Below are 20,994 nucleotides of genomic sequence, written 5' to 3'. Positions count from 1 at the left end.
TCCTCATCTCCTTTCCTGTGAGTTGCGGAGGATGAAGGACGAGGAGTTGTGGTGCCTCAAACGTTTGGGTATCGGCCACATCTCACGTTACTACTCTCAGTCTGCCTCTGAGAAGTGCGCGTAGTGCCCTGCCAGTCATGCCACCCACTCCTGCAGCTGAGTCATGTCCATATGGCAGAAATTGCATTCACACTGTGGCTGTTGCTCCCAGTTCATCGGACTCATTGCCCCTACCTGCACCAGATACATTACAGTGGAAATTTCCTCCAACGTTTCCTTCAACGTTTGACATGGGTGTGCCAAGCGGTACCGCGTGCAGCGCCACAATCACCACTTATGCATCGTGTATCGCGGTTTCGTTTTGAAACACATTTTTCATTAGTTATCCCGTAAATCTTCCCACTTCCATACGACGCTCTTATTCAAAGTTGCTCGCGACTTAACTAGCGAGAGTTCATGTTCAAGGTTAATCCACTGACATATTATCAGTGATGTTAATGAAAACAGGCCGAGGAGAGGATAGCTAGAATAGCGAAAAGCAGGAGAGACGAAAAATAGGGAATATTGAAACCCATGGAAAGAGAGACAGCTTTAGGAAGACGCCACGTGGTGCTGTCCACGCAACACACTAATTATTACAAAAAATTTAGCCACATCACACTTAACCGTATCACACCATACGTCACACAGTTAGTTAGTTAGTTGTTTATTGACAAAAGAATCCTTTTACAAAATAAACGAAGAACAAATAATTGTACAAGTACTTTTGTCCATGAAAAGTAACAAACATGCATTTGATGTAGAGGTGATTCTTACATATTATACGTATGTACTCAGTACTTCAAAAATATAGCTACACACTTCCTGTATATAGATATTCTCTTCCATTATGTCATTTATATCGCCAAATCTGAGCATTTGATAACTATTACGTAGATCAGCAGTCATTGTGCACTCTAACAACACATGTTTTTCGGTTTGAACATGAACACCGTCGCACAAACATACTCTCTGCTCAGTTGGCGTTCGACTCCACCTGCCTGTTTCAATTCTTAGATTGTGTGACATTAATCTCAGTCTCGTGAATGCCTCTCGCTGGTAATCGGGCACATACTTATCAGTCTTATAAATATTGTGAACTGTCAGTGTCGGGTTAAAGTCATTCACATATGTCCGGATCTTAGTGGCACTGTTCGGTGTGTTCCTCAAAATATTTCTCAATTTTTCCATGGGGTCATTATCTGATATCAGGGATATTTCTCTATTAAGGAATCTATATCCAGGTGTGTTTTCTCTCCTGCAAAGGTCATACACAATATAAAAAGGTTGTTCCATATCTATGACCTCCAACTTAGATTTTAAGAAGTTTTTCCTCCTTCGCTTTACTAATTCTATTACAGGTAAAATGCCCCTTTCAACCATACATAAATTTATGCTGGTATTTTTTTCTCACACCTAATAAACACTTTACTAAACTGTTGTATTGTCTTTCTAAGTTCTTAGTCTTGTTTGTCAGCCACGATTCACAACTGTACAGTAAGGCTGACGTCACGGCAGCATCAAAAACCTTTTTCTTCAATATAAATGGCATTAATGTATTTGCTGCACAAAAAATATAAAATTTGTTTAGTGTCGCTTCACTCATTGTTTGGTGCATGTTAAGTACATCGTCCATTCCGGCAGTGTCTGTGAACCAGGCACCGAGGTACAAGTACCTGGCAGCATAGTTCACTACCACCTCACCCACCTTTAAGTCATGTTTGTCTCTATCATCACCGTTTACCACAAAAAAATTTGTTTTCTTCTCATTGATAAGCATTCCGTATTCACTACAATAACGTAACACGATGTTCATTTTCTTTTCACACATTTCTCTACTTGTTGCAACGATCACTGCGTCATCCATTAACAGCATTGTATGTAAACTTCCTAAGAAATCGTCTGCTGCTATTTCGTTTTTCAGCATCTTTACCATATGGTCAATATACAAAGTAAAAAGCAGACAACTGGTCGGGGCCCCTTGACGAACACCAACAGATGATTCAATGATTGCAGATTTCATAATATTTCTAGTACAGGTATACATAGCTTTAATGGCTCTAATCATTACCTTACCACATCCACGCTCTTTTAAAGCATCTATAAGTTTTCCTCTGGGGACCCGATCGTATGCCTTACTAAAATCTATAAACAGGACATACAGTTTTCTCTTCTTGTACATAACATAGTCACAGAGTAACCTCAAAGCAGTAATCTGTTCAACACAGCCTCTCTGTTTTTGTGCTCCCGCTTGACACTTGTCGATGTTCCTCCATAATTTCAATCTATTCAATATCATAGTGTCATAAACTTTAGCTAGAGTATCCATTATAGTGATTCCTCTATAATTACCACAAATCATACGATTACCTGACTTAAATAATACAATTAGCTTGTTGTAACACCATAACAGGGGGTAACACACACACGTCACACAATTACACCACACCACACACCACAAGTATCCATATCACACTGTCACCACACGAAGCCACAACACACCCAACCACACCACGACCAACATCACTACTCACATCTCACCCTCCACACAATACCACACTTAACACCCAACCACACCACACCACACCTTGCAGCACCCAGCCACACTATGGACACAAAGCCACATCATGCCACACATCAAACCAGCCACACAACAGTCCATAATTATCACACCCAGTCATTCAACAATCGACATTACCCACAGCCACACCACACACAAAATAAATATATGAATAAAAGAAACAAATCTCATTTAAATAGAATAGCACTGTTCTAAAGTGATAAATCTTGCCCAAACAACAGCCAACACAGCCACATCACACATGTACATACAAAAGAAAGAATCACACATTATACACATACACACCTAAAAGTAAGAATAGTTGTACCTCTGCATCCCATCCTCTCTGCCCCTAGTTTCACTGGTTGCAGTGCTGTTACTAAGTCATTCAGCACTTTTAATTCCCCATTTGTGATGTTCATTTCCATATTACAGTCAATCATAGCTTTAGCAACTGAGTTTTTTACTTTGAGAAATCGCTCTAGCATGTCTAGCAAGCTGTTCCACCTTGTCTTTGAGTCGAGTTTTAGCATCAGTTCTTTGCCATATTCACTAACAACATACATCTGCAGCTTCTCATTTCTTGTGGGTGATTTTCTAAAAATCTTTACAATTTTCCTGACTTTGTTGATGGTGACAGACAAATCTATGTTCCCTACTTCATCATCTTCCAGATCCTCTAACCTAATATTTTCCAAATCCTCATCTGATACCACCTCTATCATACTACTCAACTCTTCTTCCTCTGGCACAGCTTCCACATCATCAGCTTCCTCTTCTTGGAGATGGGTAACATTTCTCCTTTCCAAACTAACTAAGTTACCATCTGTTTTCTTGTAAAGAACATCACAAACAGCAAGATGTATTCCATGAGCATAACACATGTGATGACAGGTCTTAATCAGTTTGCCAAATTTAACCATGACGCTGGCTCCATCAGTTACACATGCAACTACATCTCTTTCCAAGTTTACCTGAAACTCGGCTAACTTATTCTCAACTACCTCAACTGCAGTCTCTGCTGGTAGTGAACCTGTAATTCTAGCCATTCCTAGATTCCAAAAGGTATCACTAGTATGTAAATTTATGTTCATGTATCTCTTGTTTTTTAGTGAAGTATACTCATCAAGAGATAATGCAAACCTAACCCCAACATTCTTCCTTTTGTTAATATCAAATATCACCCTTTCTTTTGCAACATTGTACTGCTTATGTACAAGATCCATAACAAGAGTTGGACTTTGAGGCAATTTGTATCCCCTTGCAAGCATTGATGTCTTTATGAACTCACTCTTGGCAATGGCATTTATGGAAAATCCATCTACTGCAGCTAGCTTCCCAACGATTTCTTCCTTCGTCTCCTCCTTTTTAAAAAAATCTGTCATTTTCTGTTGCACAGAATTCCTCTTCACCTCACTCGTATCTTTATCATGAGACCTGTCTGAAGGACGTTTGAGATTTTCTGTTTTTTCAATTGAATGTTTGCTCTTGAGATGACGGATCATACCACTGGTAGACCATCCTCTGCACTTTATAACTGCATGACACTTTTTACATCGTGACGATTCTTCACATTTAAGTTTTTCAAAATATTTCCATGCATAAGACTCAGTACTGGTTGTTGCTTCTGCCTCGTCTGCCATTTTAATGGTTATGTAGAGTCAGATAATTCAGTAAATCACCTGAAAAAAAAAAAATCATTCTCTATATTCCCTATAAGGATGTTGTTGTCACAATAAATCATATCCATGTGAGAGACCCCGTATTTGTAGTCTGTAACACGAAAATTCAATAACGAACTCACATTCAGAGACACAGTTATGAGGAACAGGCGACTTATTTTCTAGTTTTTACACTATTATTTCAGGCTCACCCCACCGAAGTAGAATTATGGTAAGGACAAAGGAATGAGGATGTTAGCAATCAGCATGAAGCAGGCCACAGGAAATAATTTCACATTACACAATTAACACACGTTACACACCTTCACGCAGGGATAGAATAGAACAGACTAACCTGACTCAGCGCCAGAAGCCCACCAAAGCAAAGAAGTGTACGAGAACGGTACGTGTCGTCGCTCGTCAGCTGATTCAGCTCATCGCTGTCTCGCTTCCAGCCCAGGCATCTCTCTCTCTCTCTCTCTCTCTCTCTCTCTCTCTCTCTCATACATTTTCGTATTTTTTAGCTGACATAAGAAAAAAATAATAAAAAGAAGTTTCCCGGGATTTCCCGGGATTTCACATATTTCCCGGGAAGGAAAAAAAGCCCATTTATGGCCGGGATCCCGGGATCTCGGGATCCCGGGAAGGAAACCCTACACCTTATCTCTCTACAACCAACGCATTTTTAACTCTCTCTCTCTCTCTCTCTCTCTCTCTCTCTCTCTCTCTCTCTCTCTCTCTCTCTCTCTCTCTCTCTCTCTCTCTCTTTCAAACAATTATAATCAGCGAAGAACTGGGGAAAGCACTGAAGAATATGAAGAATAGTAAGATCCCAGGACCATATGAGGTGGCAATAGAACTGATATGCAATGGGAGTGATGGTTAGAAATGGCTGCTAACTGCTGAGTCTTTTGCAAGTAGTGAAATGTATATCGGATGAATGGAGGAAGAGTAGGATTTATACGGTGTTCAGCATACTGGAGTGTGCAAGAAGCCTGAAGATGATGAAAGTAATAATAAGGACTATGGATGAAATATTAAGGCGACTGTGTGTATAAGGCCCGTCGTGTGAAAGGAGCTTAAGAAATACTTATAATTCGGATTTAAGAGAGGCAGAGGAACCATGGATGCGATCTTCATTGTGAGGCAACTGCAAGACAAGGCTTTGGAGTGAGCCGAGCAGTGGCCTGCAACTGCTGATTAGAATAACAAGCAGAATGTTCTAACAAAGGTGTTTCGTCTGGAGATTGTCCAGGTACATGGACATCAGTCAAAGCAGAAGACTATTTTAACATCGAGCTATCCGTGTTCGCTAATCTTACGACAAACATTGGTCTTCAGCTCCTCAATAGTCTGCATTACATTTGCAAGATCAGGCGGGGGATATCTGGCGGCAAGCAGGGAGACGAAATCTTCAGCGAAGCAGCAACAAACACAAGCTTGATAGCCAATTGCGCGAACTTCTGACTTCGTAACGCGCTTTTATGCCTTAGCACGAGCCCACGGACCACGGCACTTCGGGAAATGATCCACGGAATCAGCAAGTGAAATTTCATGATCAGGGATCAAATTCAGTATTATAGCGACAGCAGTGCTCAAATTATTATTAGAACAACCATCCCACAACACCAAGAAGTCGACAAGGGAAGAGCCAGGGGCAATTCTTAATAACTCAGTCTCCACCTCCTCCCTCTTAGGCCCCACACGAGTCCAATAAACAAGCTTGCGGGATTATTGGGAATCGCGGGTTTGGGAGGGTAAGCAAATATGTGAAATATGGGCTTTCAAAAATTAAAAATCCAAAGAGAACACTGACACTTTTGAGGAGAATTTCCTACAAAAAAAAAAAAAAAAATGGACACTAACGTTACCTAAGGGGGGTTTTGCCCCCAACAGGACCTCCACTTAAGGACATTAAACTAATATAATCTAACCTTATAATCTAAGCTAACCTAAGCGCGGGACTTGGCCCCCCATGGACCCCCCTTAAGAACACTAACCTAACCTAACCAGGGGATCTTTCGATCACCCCCTGGAGGTCCTCTTCAGGCCACTAATCTAACCTAACCAATACACTCTAACCTTATCGGATACATAACTGCAAGGGCTGTTACACTCCAGACTGCACAGATTGAGGTAAAAAGCCGTACTAACGCAAACTCTATAGCTGAATTGTCAGGCATATGTACTAATTTTGCAGTAATGTTACAATAATAGTATCAACACTTAATTCACTCTGTCACAATAGCAACAAAATTCAAACTGAGGTCCACCTTTTGTAGTGGTTCCTTTCTATCCATGTATGGAGTATGCTTCACATGTATGGAGGGGGGGGTTCCACTTAAACCGGTCTTTTAGACAGAATGGAATCAAAGAATCAAAGAATCAACTCCTCTCCTGTCTTTAGTCTTTCTCATTGCCGCACTGTTGCATCTCTTGCTATCTTCTACCGCTATTTTCATGCTAACTGCTCTTCTGATCTTGCTAACTGCTTGTCCCTTGCTTGCTTGTTCTTTCTCTTACTCCTATTCTGTCCACCTCTCTAATGCAAAAAATAACCAGAATTCTTAATCATTCATCCCTTTCTCTGGTAAACTCTAGAACTCCCTGCCTGCTTCTGTATTTCCACATTCCTATGATTTGAACTCGTTCAGGAGGGAGGTTTCAAAACACTTATCCTGCAATTTTTGACTGCTGCTTTCGACTCTCTTCAGGGACCGGCATCTCAGTGGGGCTTTATTTATTGCAGTTTTGCTGCCTTTGGCCGGTGCTTCTCCTACATAAGAAAAAAAAAAAAAAGTAACGTGCTGTCCTGGAAGAAATATAAAGGTTATTAACTATCGAAAGAAAACGTGACATCACAATAGTGAGTAGTGAGTAGCAGTAATGAGTAATGATTAGTGAGTATATGGAAATGGAAGGTAATAGTTTATAAGTAATAATTTATTTTCCCTCCCTTCAAGTTTCGTGGCCTACTTGTCACAATATTCACTCGCTCCTGTCTCCTTCATTGTATTCTTACTGTATTAAACTAATAAGTCAGAGGGTGTTATCTTTCTCACCTTTGGAATTAAGACTGCATTATCAAGTACTTCGCCTTATCTCCACAATGTTCAGTAGGGTTTTGGTAGAAGTTATTTTGAGGATTTTCAAGAGTACTTTCATGATTTTATTATTAGCAGTGACAATTTAACAACGACTGTGGATCTAAACAGGTTCTAGTGAAAGTTATGGAGGGTTTTAAAGTTTTTTTTTTTTTGTTCGTTGTTCTAGTGACAGTTTAACAAGGATTTTGTATCTTAAGCAGGTTTTAGTGAAGGTTATAGGGATTTTTTTTTATTATTCTAGTTACAGTTCAATATCCATTCTGCATCATCAATGAAAAAAAAAAAATCAGAACCCGACTAAGATCTTTGTGACTTTGGAAAATAGTCACGGTGAGAGAATATGGCGTGGCGTCAGTCTAACCAAAGTCGAATGAACTGATATCTGAGTCGGCGTGGTCTCTCTGAGGCACCAATTAAATAACATGTGAGGAAAGATAAGGCAATCGAACGATGATGGTCCGGCAAAACAGCGTAGCGTTTATCACATCCACTTGATAAAGATGGCCTATCTCACCTGACGCGACGCTACGTTTACGCATTTGGAGGACTAATGTAGCAAAAATGAGGTGGCGAGCAAAGGATGAAGGACAGACTGTAATATCAGGCCAGCAATCCGACACCAGGACCGGATGGTCCTGACAAAGCACCACACACACACACACATACACACACACACACACATATATTCACACTCACAGAACAGACGCAATCAATAATTTGGCGACACACACACACACACACACACTTGATAATAATACAGAAATTTGTAAATCTATCTTCATTACAGCAAAAATGAGGAAGTGGGTAAAGGTAGAATTACACGCAATCAATAATTTAGCGACACAAACACACACACACCTTGCTGAAATCTGTTAATCTGTTTTTATTGCAGTCACTTCGCTTTTGCTACGACAATTGCTTTGGCTACGACTCACGACATGCAATTTGCGTCACAAGAGTTTTCTTCGTGATGTCGCAATCCCGAGAGTGGAACCTGACGGCTAGGAAGAGAAAGAAAGTGCTGAGTATGTGTAGGCTTTAGTAAATTTTAGCACCGGTCGAGGCTTATCCGCTTAACTTTCTTTAGATACCCTGACCTCGCGTAATTACATGAGAGAAATCTTACGTTCATGTACATTTCGCCCTCATTCCGTAGTTACATAAGAGAAATCTTACGTTCATGTACATACATTTCGCCCTCATTCCGTAGTGACGTACACAGTTTCTAACTCAATGCTCTATCGAATGGTTTGAGAGTTGCAGAGAGTAACATCAGTTAAAATGTTCGTCTTGACACTATTACTCTCTCGGGTATATAGTAATATTGAGGTGATGAGCTAATTGTGCATCAGGAGTAGAACATGAGAAGGATGTGGAAATAGGTGAGATTAAAAGTAATTGAATATATTTTCTTAAGTGAAGGGACTAACTGAACAACTCCCTTTTGCAAGAGTAAAATTGAAGGAGGCCGTAGGAATAAGGAGTGAGGAGGCCGTGGGAAAATTTCAGGAATTCAGGAATAATGGTAGATGACTAAAGTTTTTTTTTTTTTTTTACATTTGATGGCATTCCAAAGACTGCAGCTCCAGTGTCGAGGTGATGACTGTTTACCTTCTTTAGCAGTGACACTGAGAAGGCTGTGGGAATAAGGGATTAGAAATAGATTGGAATGCAGGCAGCTGATTGGGAGGAAATAAATTATGGGAACTCCAAAGAATATATGTATATATATATATATATATATATATATATATATATATATATATATATATATATATATATATATATATATATATATATATATATATATATATATATATATATATATATATATATATATATATATATATATATATATATATATATATATATATATATAAAACTTCCGCTGTTGATGTGTTGGTCAGGACATCGTTCACCTTCTGCAGTACTGCAACTAAGGAGACCGTAGGAATATGGGTAGGCATACAGGCAGTTGATTGGAAGGAGGTCATCTTTATATGGGGAATTATAAGCAAAGAACTGCACATAGTAACAATAATTCCTTCCATACATATTATGATCCTACGCCAGGCAGGATTAACAGGAACTGGAATTCCTGTGGCCTCACATGACTGCAGTGTCTCATTGATGTCAGTGATATATATAGACATCAATACCACCTAATTTCCGCCGTCATTAACCTAAACGGCTGCAGATTATGTCGTCTTATAACCAAAGAATATAAATCTAGAAACTTTCAGGCCCAGAGAGAAATAAATGAATGAAAAAATGAAAAATGTAGAAAGACGTAATCGGGCGGCTAGAGAGAGCCGAAGAAGAGCGCGGCCGAAGGAGGCAGCGGCTATAAGGCAGAAGAGGGCCGGGAGAGGCAAGAGGAGAGTGAGAGAGTGAGGAGAGGCATTGAAGCAGTCATGAGGTGGACGTGGTGATTTTTTTGTATTAATTTCAAAGTGTCTTAGTGGACGGTAAGCTGACGAAATGGCGACTAAAAGGTACCTGACGCCGGAGCAGCTCTTGGGCTTTGAGAACTATAAGGTGGGTGGGCGGCAGCGTGTCTGGGTGTGGTGTTTGGTGGTAAGTGTGACTGTGTGTGTGTGTGTGTAGCCAGGCAGCACGGTACACAAATGCAGAAATCGTAGAGTGATGGCCATTAAAGAGATATGGGTTGTAATTAAACATAGTATCTTATCTTTTTTTTTTTTTTATCCCCTAGTGTAACTTATGCTGATCCTAATGGGGCTTATACTAACCAGATACCCCAGTCTTATCCTAGAGGACTTTAATTTAATCTGATTGTGTATTTAAGATTAGTAGATATACTGGGAGTTATTACCGGTTTTAACAGATCCTGATTGAACTAATATCTGAATGAAACTTGCACTTAACCTGACACCTCAGCCTTATTGCAGCAGAGTCCTTTGATCTAACCAGATAGAGGATTAGGGACTAGTACAAATAGACTAGGAGTTATTGTTTGTATTAGCAGATCCTAATAGAACAAGTAAGTAATATCCTAATGGAACTTGAACCTAACCTGACAGCCTTGCCTTACCCCAGAGGACTTTAATTTAACAAAGGGGATTAGGGATTAATAGAAGTTTAATGGGAGTTATTGTTGCTAATATCAGATACCTGAAGTGTATTTTGGATATTTGGTGAGCTAGGGATGGATGGATCATGTTTTATTTGATTTTAGGACTAACCATTTCAGTGCCATGTCTAATCTTTCTTCATTTGCAAGCCACTATCAGAAGTTTCTTTTTGTTCTGTGGCCACCTCTACACATTGTACTGGCTAGGAATTATAGGCTATTCTTGCTTCCTTTTAAGTATTAGTAAAAGTTTTGTATTGTGCTTTTAGTGCTGTGAATTATTGCATATTTCAGTGAAAGGATTAGCTGTTTGGTTATTAGGAAACTGTTAAGCGGCAGTAAGGGGATCTTGTGAAACAGTCAGGGAATTATTTAGTGGGATTCAGGTAAGATGTGGCAAGTGGCAGGCTTGATTATCACAGATAGAAATAGGTAAAAATAGAAGTGATTCTGTGGACAACCAATGACCATATTAAAAAAAAATAATAATAATAAAAAAATAAATCCATCAGAATAGAATGGTGCTATCTTGAAATTGAGAGGATGTGGTTTTCCAAAAAAAGTAGCAGAGAGGTTATGTCGGTGTGAATGTGTAATGCCCAGCCTTAGGAGCACTATACACCGAGACACTGAGATGATAATGGGATAAACTGGCAATGAGATGTCATCACCAGTGATTATGTGGTGACAAGATAGTCAAGGAACACCAAAGAATTATGCAGGCCCTCATGATTACCTTAGCTTTTTTTTTTTTTTTTTTTTTTTTTTTTTTTTTTTTTTTTTTTTTTTTTTTTTAAGATGGGCATTGGCCAACAGCAATAAAAAAAGATAAAAAAAAAAAAAGGTTCAATGAAGATGACATTCCCTAAAGAGAACAGTTCCAAGGAATATCCAAAATTGCAAGGACCAGAGGTATCAGATTTGCATTCCCATTGGCATCTCAACAGAGTTTTGACTTCTAACCTTGATGAGGGTCTTCTTTGCCTTATCAGTCACTGTTGCATCTTCCAGCCTATAGTGTCTTAGAGAACAACAGAAAAACTACAGAAGTGGTCAGTTAACTAAGGAAAGCCTCTCGTGGCTAATTTATCCTGCCCTCAGAAAAATTGATTGGTATTTCCATTATGCTTGAGGGCAGGTTATTACAGTCAAACCTCTGGCCAGCCATTGTAGGTAATGTGAGTCTGACACATTGCCAGTCAGACTAAGATGACCGCCAAGACTCAAGCTCAGCCAGCTTTACAGAGGATTGATTGATGAAATAAATGGTGGTGATATCAGTTTTTTGAATATCAGATGTTTGTCTTCACACCATGTAGAGCCTGTTTTATTTTGAGCTTTACTTGTGTATCCCTTCTGCAGGTTAATAATGTAGCCAGACTTTTTTCTCTTCTTTTTATTTATTAATTTATTATTTTTTTCTGCTAGGCCTAACTTAAGTATTAGCTTTGAAAAAGAGTATCACTTGCAGATGTGAAATGTGCCTCATATGCATGTCTCTGTCCATTAGTATTTCAGCCTGATATTCTGACATAATGAAATCCATATGTATAAAATGGAAAAGAATTTAGATATAGAACGGGGAGATCCAAATATAGTACAATAGAATGTTGATCTAACACGAGTTAGGGTCCTTGACAGTTCACTTTAAATCAGGTTCACACTAAATCAAAATATTGTTTTAATGGAAAGGTTCTTGTAGCATTGAAAACAATGTACACCAATTTTGATATGTTTGAAATCATAATTATTTGTTTCAAATAGATTTTTTGGTCTTTCTTTTAGGTGCCATTTTAAATCAATAATTTTAGATTGATTTGTGTCAAACTGTATCCCCATATTAATGTAAGGTTAGATGTGTTCAGCTGCTCATTTCCTGACTCCCTGGTGACTTGTTTTCTGTTCATCCACAGTATAGTGCACAAGACACCAGTCCACTGAGCAACTATGTAATGCACCCTTTTTGGAATACTGTTGTGAAGGTAAGCATTGGTGTGTGTGTGTGTGTGTGTGTGTGTGTGTGTGTGTGTGTGTGTGTGTGTGTGTGTACATTTATATTTATTTTGTATTTTTTAGGGTATTGTAGGGTGGTCCACTAGAGTATCTCTTTCTACCAGGGGCCAATGGGGCAAGGAGTGTGTATGAGTGTATGGTGCTTTGTCTGGGGCATCCTGTGTGGGATTGCTGGCCTGGTATATAGGAAAAATTTTTCTGGATTGAGTGAAGTTCCTAATGTTCCTGCTTTTATTGCAAAACTAGTATATTTTCTTTAGATTTCTACATTTCTTTTTATGTGACTGAATGAATTTTAAATTAAAATTTAATGGAGTTTGAAATATTATGTGGAGGATTTTTGTTAGTCATTCATTTTCATTTCTATTATTTATATTGCCCTTTATCTTTCATATTCATTCTTTCATTCCTTTTTCAATCAGAACTCTCACTCACCTTAGAGAAAAGAGGTTCTGAGCCAGAGTAGTGACAATCACGTGGCAGGTCACTTGTTTGACAGTCATGTGCTTTCCTTCACAGATCTGCCCCCGCTGGATAGCCCCCAATGTGCTCACCTTTGTAGGGTTCCTCTTCACAGTAGCCAACTTTGTTCTGCTGACCGTATATGACTATAGTTACTATGCATCTAGTGAAGAACCACCAGGGGACAAGTATCCACCTATCCCAAGCTGGGTGTGGTTGGCATGTGCCTTCAACCACTTCATGGCCCACACGCTGGGTGAGTCCTTAGCCAAGACTAGAATGAAGCAGAAACTGGCCAGCTTTCTTGATATTGTTGTCTGTTGCTTGAGGTCACATCTGTAACAGTAGAAGGCTGAAGAAAACAAGTATTGGTCACCTGTTACTTGAGGCCAAAATAACATGTACTGTACCTGAAGGAAACAAATAGATTTTCATGCACTGTTGCATTAGGAAATGATTTCTGATTGTTTGAAATCTATCCTGACAAAAAGTGTTATACAGCTGCCTTCATGTATCACTTCTCCAGTTCTCTTCAGCCTTTGTTGGAGTCTCAACATAAAGTAATTCATGAGTCCATGTATTTATATGATTTATAGACATGAAATACACTAGACATGGGACTGTATCCTGAAATGCTTCTGCACTGCACCTGAACTGCTTTCAAAAGACTAATTGAAGTCACAGGCTTTTAAGGATGTTTTATGGTTCTTTTAACAGATTAACTAGATTTCTACATTATAAACAGGAGAAACACTTATGAGAACCCAGCTAATTTTCTATGTGGCCTTTAAAAATAGTTGTGGTGAGAGACCAAAGCATTTCAGAATGTAGGCCATTGTGACATAATGTAGGGTGACTGTACAGCAAGATAGAGTGGCTAGCACCAATCTATCATGTTTTAGATGGAATCGATGGCAAGCAGGCCAGGCGAACAGGCACGAGTGGTCCATTGGGGGAGCTGTTTGACCATGGGCTGGACTCGTGGACAACTTTTTTCATCCCTGCCTGCATCTGGTCGGTGTTTGGGCGTGTTGACTACAGTATTACGCCACTCAGGTTTTACTTTGTGTTATGGAATGTTATCACCTGTTTCTATGTGTCACACTGGGAGAAGTACCTCACCAAGATCCTCTTCCTGCCATGGGGATACGACCTCTCCCAAATAGTGAGTGCTTTGGTCTGTTTATGTGTTGCTATTTATATGTTGATAATTATGAAGGGATGGGGGTAAACCATTGTATGCGCACAGACCTTGCTGTGGAAGCGTGTGCCCAGCTGTATTATGCCTAAGTTCCTGGAGTGTATTAGGATTGTCAATGAGACTGTTCCTTTCCACCAGGGTCCTATCAGGCTCAGTGTGAATCATGTGTATGAGTGTGTGGTGCTTTGTCTTGGCCACCTGTGTGATATATATAGACAGATTTTTGTTTTCACACTAGGATGATTCAGGATTCAGGGAGTGACTGAGTTATGAAAGGTGCTTGTGGTGGAAATATAGGAGTTTGATTTATGTAGTAGTATTTTCCCTTTTGTTTCCACAGCAGGATGGTTCAGTATTCAAAGAGTGTTGAAGTTACGAGAGGTGCTTGTGGTGGAAATATAGTGAGATTTATTTATATGGTATTGTGATAAATCTTGTAGCTCTGAATGGGGAATATTAATTATTATCTTTATTACATCCCCTTTATAAAAGTGTGATAAGCCTAAAGAAGTGCATTCCATTGTGTAGTGAGGTGTTCACTTCAGTCTTTCAGGTGTATTCAAGTCCTCTCTCTGCTTGGTGAATATACTTGTGTTGTCCTGTCAATCCTATGCTCATTTTTTTTATTCACATTCAGAGCAATGTAAATAAAATGCTTGCTTAGACACAGAAAAACAGAGAATAGAAGGTTAATCTTGCATTTTTATCATACAGAACTATTTAAGAGACTAATACAAATGTGTGTCAAAAAAGTCAAAGAAGATTATGAGGAAAAATTGTCAAGCATTGAAAGAGTTAAGGAAGTGTTTGTGTCACCTTGTTCTGAGTGCTTGTCTTGTCCTGTGTTTGTGTTGTGTCAGGTTTTCTTGTTTACCCAACAGATCATCTTTGTCATCTATCTAGTCACGGGACTCTTTGGTCAACACATCTGGAAGTTTGAACTTGTCAGTGGCTTGTCTTCAGGAGTGATGTTTGAAGTGATGATGTATGCAGGCTCCCTTGGTACATCACTTCCCATGTCCTTCTGGAATATATACAAGTTAGTACAGATTTTATTAATGCCATCACCATTTTTTCTTGGAATAATGGAACTGCAAGTGGGGTCATTATGTGATGATCATCTCTACTTTCCAATGTGCTTGCTTTCAGGTCCTACAGAGACAAGAGTGGGAAGATGCTTGGCTTCTGGGAGGCCATGCGTCCGTTCTTCACCCCGCTGGTGTTCTTTGCTATGGGCACGGCTTGGGTCTACCAGTCAGGCTCTGACATTATTAATAAAGATCCCAGATTGTACCTCTTCATGATTGGCACCATATTTGCCAATGTTAATGTGGGTGTTTTATTTACATGTTTTATTATACTGATTAATTCTTTTTCTTATTAACTGTGTGTTCATTTAATCAGTGTCAAGTCATTTTTATGAGCCAGAACTCAATTTAATCTAGATATTATGGACAAGATAATGGGTTTTCCAGGAAGCTCAAAGTCGAGAAATTTGTATGTTTATTTCATTTATGTGATGTTTGCCTATTTTTCCTCTTTAACTGTGAGCCAAAACTCAATTCAGTGCTATTATTTTGAGAGATAATGGTAATGAATTTTCAAGGATGCTGAACTTAATTGTGATAAATTCATATATATATATATATATATATATATATATATATATATATATATATATATATATATATATATATATATATATATATATATATATATATTCTCATTCATGTGACATTGGTCTGTTTCAGTGTCGCCTGATTGTGTCCCAGATGAGCAACACTCAATGTGAGCTGATGAACTGGTTGATGTTTCCTCTTGCCCTGTGTTTGGTCATTGTTGTGGTGTTCCCCAGCTTGGAGATGGCAACGCTGCTCTTCATGAGTGGTGTCGCCACCGTTGCTCACATCCACTATGGAGTTTATGTGGTAAGTGTATGTCTTGTTCTATTAATACTTGCATATATTTAAACAGTATATGTACACCACTTTCATAAGCAGTAACATGACAGACCAAAATAGCAGCAAAAATGTCAGTATTGTAATGTAATTTCCTTGCAGTGCTGAGACAAGACATTTGCACACATTTATGTTATTGCTGTCTTCACACACGTCATCATAGTGCTCACGTGAGGCTATTTGTTTCAGGTGCGTCAGATGTGTGAACACTTCCACATCATGTGTTTCAGCATCAAGGATCGAGCAGATTGACTACTCGCCGACAGTGCATAAGACTTCTGCAGGTGGCTGCCCTTGAAACCATGGAAGAATAAGTTTCATTGTATATGACTGCAAACTGTTGATGGTAATATTTAAAAGTTGAGAAAAAGGTATAAAATGTGGCCCACAGTTATACATATCACAGTGTAGTTCACAGTGGCTCACACTAGACTAGTGAACAAAGCTGTTACATACGGTTATTCTTTGTAAGGCTTTCAGTATGCTAAATTCTCAAAGTTTATCAAACAAATTAGACCAGATTAACTTGTTAAGAATTGATTAACTGCTCAATATTTAGGACAAGTCTCAATAGGCTCTAAGGACAAATTTTGATCGTTTAGCAGTATCTTTTTTAACAGGATTGACACATTAATCAAAATCCCACCATCAGATAGAGTTGAGTGATGGACACTAACTTGAGGGCCACCTGTAGGATGGTACTTTGAGGTAAGTTTTCAATGTGGTACAAAATATGCGATGAACAAGACAATAAGGATCTTAGCTAGGATTTGGGGGTTTCAGAGAAGCTAGTATATTGGGTTCTCATCTCTGCTCATTAAAAATTCTATTAAGATGGGATAGCTGAAGTTTAGCTGACATTGAGTGTTATACAGTCAGACTAGAATGCTTCCAGCCATGCTCCTTGTTTCTCTGCTGCATCCTCACTGCTTCATTGTGATTCCTCACTGATGACACGATGTTAGGGCCGCCTCGTACACTCTGTGATCGAACGGGTCTTGGTATCCAGTTTTCATTTGTTGCTTTGTGCCTTGAGTTGTGTCTTCTGGTGGGGAATTGGATGATAAATGGTGCAATGTTTACTAGCCTGTTACTCTAGTCATTTCTAGTTCCCTGGGTTAAGCCATTCCTTGCCTCCTCCCCTGCCCTTCCAACAGTAGTCAGTTGGGTGTAAGGTCGTGCACATTTTGGTGTGGTAACAGAACCAGCTATGTGTGTCATGTTTCTCCATAACATGTACAAACCTCGAAAGACTTCCTTGACCATACTACTACTATTAGATTTGTAATATGAGATCTAGTCAGGAAAATCTGTACACATACTGTATAGTACTCATTTTAGGGACTTATTTCATCAGATTTGGCAACATGTTTATGAAATGCAACATGAGTCACTAGCATAGATCTCTCAGCATCTGAGGACTATTCTCCACCTTATCTTTTCCATTCATTTTAGGATAACAATGTATAATGTTTAGAGATGGGAGTCGGCTCTTCATTAGACGGTTTCCATCTCCAAGCCCACAGTAATCTTGGCTCAGTCAGTCTGAATCTGCTGTCACTGAAACATTTTGAGTGAGGCAGCACAGTGGTGTGATGATGCATTACTGGGTAGCTCCTGCTGTAATACTTAGGTAGAGTGCAGCTTGTAGGGAGGGTTGTCACTTGGCAAATTTTTGGTGTGTTTTGACTACCATTAATTACCATTGATGTGTCTTGTTCCCCAAAAATTTCACAATTACAGAATTCCCCAAACCCAAGAATTGGCCTAAAAGTTGGCTTTCCAGATCCCAATGGAGTGCATGGGGTTTGTGTATATAGACCAATGTTCATTTTAAAGGGTGTAAAAAGAAGTGGAAATTCCCTTGCTTAGTTTTCATTCTGAGCTGAAAGCATGTATTCCAATGTGGTTTGTGGCTAATCTTTAATCATTGTGCAGTAACAATCAGCCAGACGGTACAATCGCTGGAACTAATCAAGCCCCGCATTGCTGTGCTAATGTGTCTGCAACAACTACCTAATCAGGTGCATCATGTTCATGGAATGTAATGCTCTCTAAAGAAAATAACGCCTTAAGTGGTTCAGGTCATTTAACTTATTTAAATTATTCTGTATGTTAAGATAGAACCACAACTTAATATGCTACATTAATTTTCATTTTCAAATCTATATGTATATGTATACCAGACTAATAATCACTATGGAGGGAGTAGCCAAGACAAGGTGCCTTACATGGACTGGGTGAGAAGTGAGAGTTTGCGCAAAGGGGAACTGGTCAAATAGAGCAAGGAATTTTACATTGGTTTTAAAGAGAGAATGAGGAAATGGATTGGTAAAGAAATTAAGCAGGTGTGATATGAGAGTGTACAATGAAGAGGAAGACCATGAATGGGATGGATTGACAGTGTGATAGAACATTAGATGAAAGAGGGATGTCTGTGTAGCAAGGAGTGATTAGAGAGCAGCTGTGAATACATAAATGGTGACGCAGCCCAAAAGCCCTCAAGGAAAGGTTGTCCCTGCTTGTGGTCTGGCAAGCTGTTGTGGGTAAGGGGATGAGTTTTTGGTGCAATAGCTAGATCGGTTCTTCTGCTTGGGTCTGATGGAGAAACTCAGGTTTGCTGCCTCTTACTAGAGGCCAAGAGGCTAAGATTTGAAGGAATGCTTGTGTGTGTGATTGTGTGTTTGTGCACCTTGTCTTAGTGAATCCCTTTATGGGGGAATGCTAGCCTGGTATGTATGTGCATATGGCGTGTTCAAGCTTATGTACTTTACTTAATTTATTCATACCAAAAGCTGTGTTGCCACATTTTACAAGAAAAAACTTAATGGCACTATGAATAATTAAGCGTCACTTTTGTGTCAGATTTGCCTTTGAGTCGTGTGCAGTGAGATGTGAGGGAAGCGGGCAAGAGTGGTGTGAATGAGGTGGATGGTGTGCATGTACTTTGATAAGGGAGAGGGATCACTGTAGTGCCAGTGTTTCAAGAAATTCAGAGCATGACAAAAAGCAAATTCTCACCAGTGACATTCTAAGGAGCACTTCATGTAGATGGGAGCATGTGGCAATATTGGTGAGTGTATCTTAGTGACCAAGTACAGTCTGTAAACTACTTTGTTGTATACAATAAACACCCTCACTGGAACTGTGAACGCTGTGTATTACTAACACCTGATTTCTGCACTTCGTATGGGATTGTCACATGTCCTCTAGCTGTTATTATTAGTCATCTTTTGTGCATGCTCTTTCTCTCTGGCTGGCTAACTAACCTGCTTCTCTGATTGTTAAGGTGCAGGGCATAAACTTGCCATCACACAGGCACCAAACATTTCAGCCATCACCATCATAAAAGCACATGTCACATTAGTCAAACATTCTTCATTGGGTTTTGATTACAGGCAGTCTTTTGACCAAGATGACGAAACTTTTTCCTGTGTGTGTTGTCTGGAATGTGGCGAGTCTGTGTGTGAAATGTGGAAATGTTATGGTTAGTCAAGTTGCAGAGCATGAGTAAAGGCGTTACCATGAAGGGGGGCAGAGAGAAGGATACCGTACATAGGCTGTAATGGAGAGTTGTGTATCTTATGGCTGTTATTCTGTTGTTTTACATACCTTTTATTTATTTATTTTTTCATTTATATTACCTAGCTTAAATTGATGCTTATAGAGGGCTTGAATTCATCAGAGTGACATGCTAAGGTGGATTTGAATGCAAAGTGAGCTTGCAGAGTTTGAGAATTCACACCTGTGGTTAAGAATCTCATTTGAAGTGTTCATCTCATCCTAATTTTTTTGTAGTCACAACAAAGTTTTGCATAGTGGTTTATTATTCATTGGTTGATTTTTCACATACTAGTTAATTGGGCTTTTTATACCTTTTTTTTCCAGTTAGATTAGATCATGCACATAAATATTGGTGCTGAGCTGTTTTTATAAATAATTTTAGATTTTCATTTATTTATTTATCTGTTAATTTATTCTATTGATCTTTTAGTATTAGATATCAACAGAGCAGTTATTTTAACAGTGAAATGAGTTATTTTAACACTGAACTGTGTGCAGCTTGTGTTGTCACTTGATAATTTTGGCAGCATACACTTGCATGGTTTCATAAGGGCCTCGTCTGTCCAACTGCAGAATTCTTTGCACTGTCCCTCGGACGTCCTTATTATTTATAGATATATACTATATATTTTTCTTATTATTATTGCTTTTTTTTCATGGTACAGAGTAGTACATAAAGATGATAATTAGTTTATCTCCCAGTAAAGTTCCTTCCAGATGATGTCACTTTCGTATCACCAAGTCAAATGGAAACAGAAGAACTGTGAATTTTGTATGTATAATATTTTTGTTTATTTATATATATTTCTACTAGATAATGTAAATGTGTACATAACAACAGATAGTGATCTGTGTGTCGACTGTCCTGAAGAGCTCTCAGCAGCTTGGTGAGGCCGCTGCGTACTGCAAGATGTGTGGCCGGCACCAATCCTGCAGATCTAGTTAACATTTGTTTCATTATAATTTCTTTGATTTTGTTATGGAAAATGGTAGTCACAAACTGGTTCCACTTTTAACACTGCCCGCTAGTGACAACAACACCTATTATTTGAATGATTATTTGACTTACTAAACAAGAAAATAAATCTGCAGGTATTAAAAGATTCTAGTTACACCATTACTTATTTTGGTGTTAGAAGTGTCTTTCAAAATCTCACTGTAAACTTGCTGCAGATAATTATGTCAAGCTCAAGAAAAGTCATAGCAGTCAAAAGGTTAAGGCAAAAATGTGTGGGACTGAGGAGATGAAAGCAGGATGTGTGATGTGTGGTGCCAATATGCAGTAATGAAGCAATTAGATAGAGATAAGTAATTGATAGCACTTCTTTGTGGCTT

General features: G+C 38.9%; 1 protein-coding gene across 1 annotated transcript; it reads left to right on the top strand.

Moving 5' to 3' along the window:
- Positions 1–9,697: 9,697 nt before the first annotated feature.
- LOC135112756 (ethanolaminephosphotransferase 1-like) lies at positions 9,698–19,247 on the top strand. The gene is made up of 8 exons (XM_064027545.1): positions 9,698–9,905; positions 12,375–12,443; positions 12,994–13,192; positions 13,839–14,101; positions 15,019–15,176; positions 15,287–15,467; positions 15,889–16,065; positions 16,285–19,247. The coding sequence occupies exons 1-8, from the start codon at positions 9,849–9,851 to the stop codon at positions 16,345–16,347; spliced, it is 1,167 nt and encodes a 388-aa protein (XP_063883615.1). The 5' UTR covers positions 9,698–9,848; the 3' UTR covers positions 16,348–19,247.
- The last annotated feature ends 1,747 nt before the right edge of the window (positions 19,248–20,994 follow it).

Source organism: Scylla paramamosain, chromosome 24 (genome assembly GCF_035594125.1).
Source record: "Scylla paramamosain isolate STU-SP2022 chromosome 24, ASM3559412v1, whole genome shotgun sequence".
Taxonomy (NCBI): Eukaryota; Metazoa; Arthropoda; class Malacostraca; order Decapoda; family Portunidae; genus Scylla; species Scylla paramamosain.
This window is presented reverse-complemented; position numbering and strand designations above follow the sequence as displayed.

What these genes read in the sequence shown, in the direction of transcription:
- LOC135112756 (XM_064027545.1), top strand. Translation starts at nt 9,849, where the DNA reads ATGGCGACTAAAAGGTACCTGACGCCGGAGCAGCTCTTGGGCTTTGAG. An exon ending in TTTGGAATACTGTTGTGAAG is followed by an intron (nt 12,444 to 12,993) that starts GTAAGCATTGGT and finishes TTTCCTTCACAG; the next exon opens with ATCTGCCCCCGCTGGATAGC. An exon ending in TCCTTCTGGAATATATACAA is followed by an intron (nt 15,177 to 15,286) that starts GTTAGTACAGAT and finishes GCTTGCTTTCAG; the next exon opens with GTCCTACAGAGACAAGAGTG.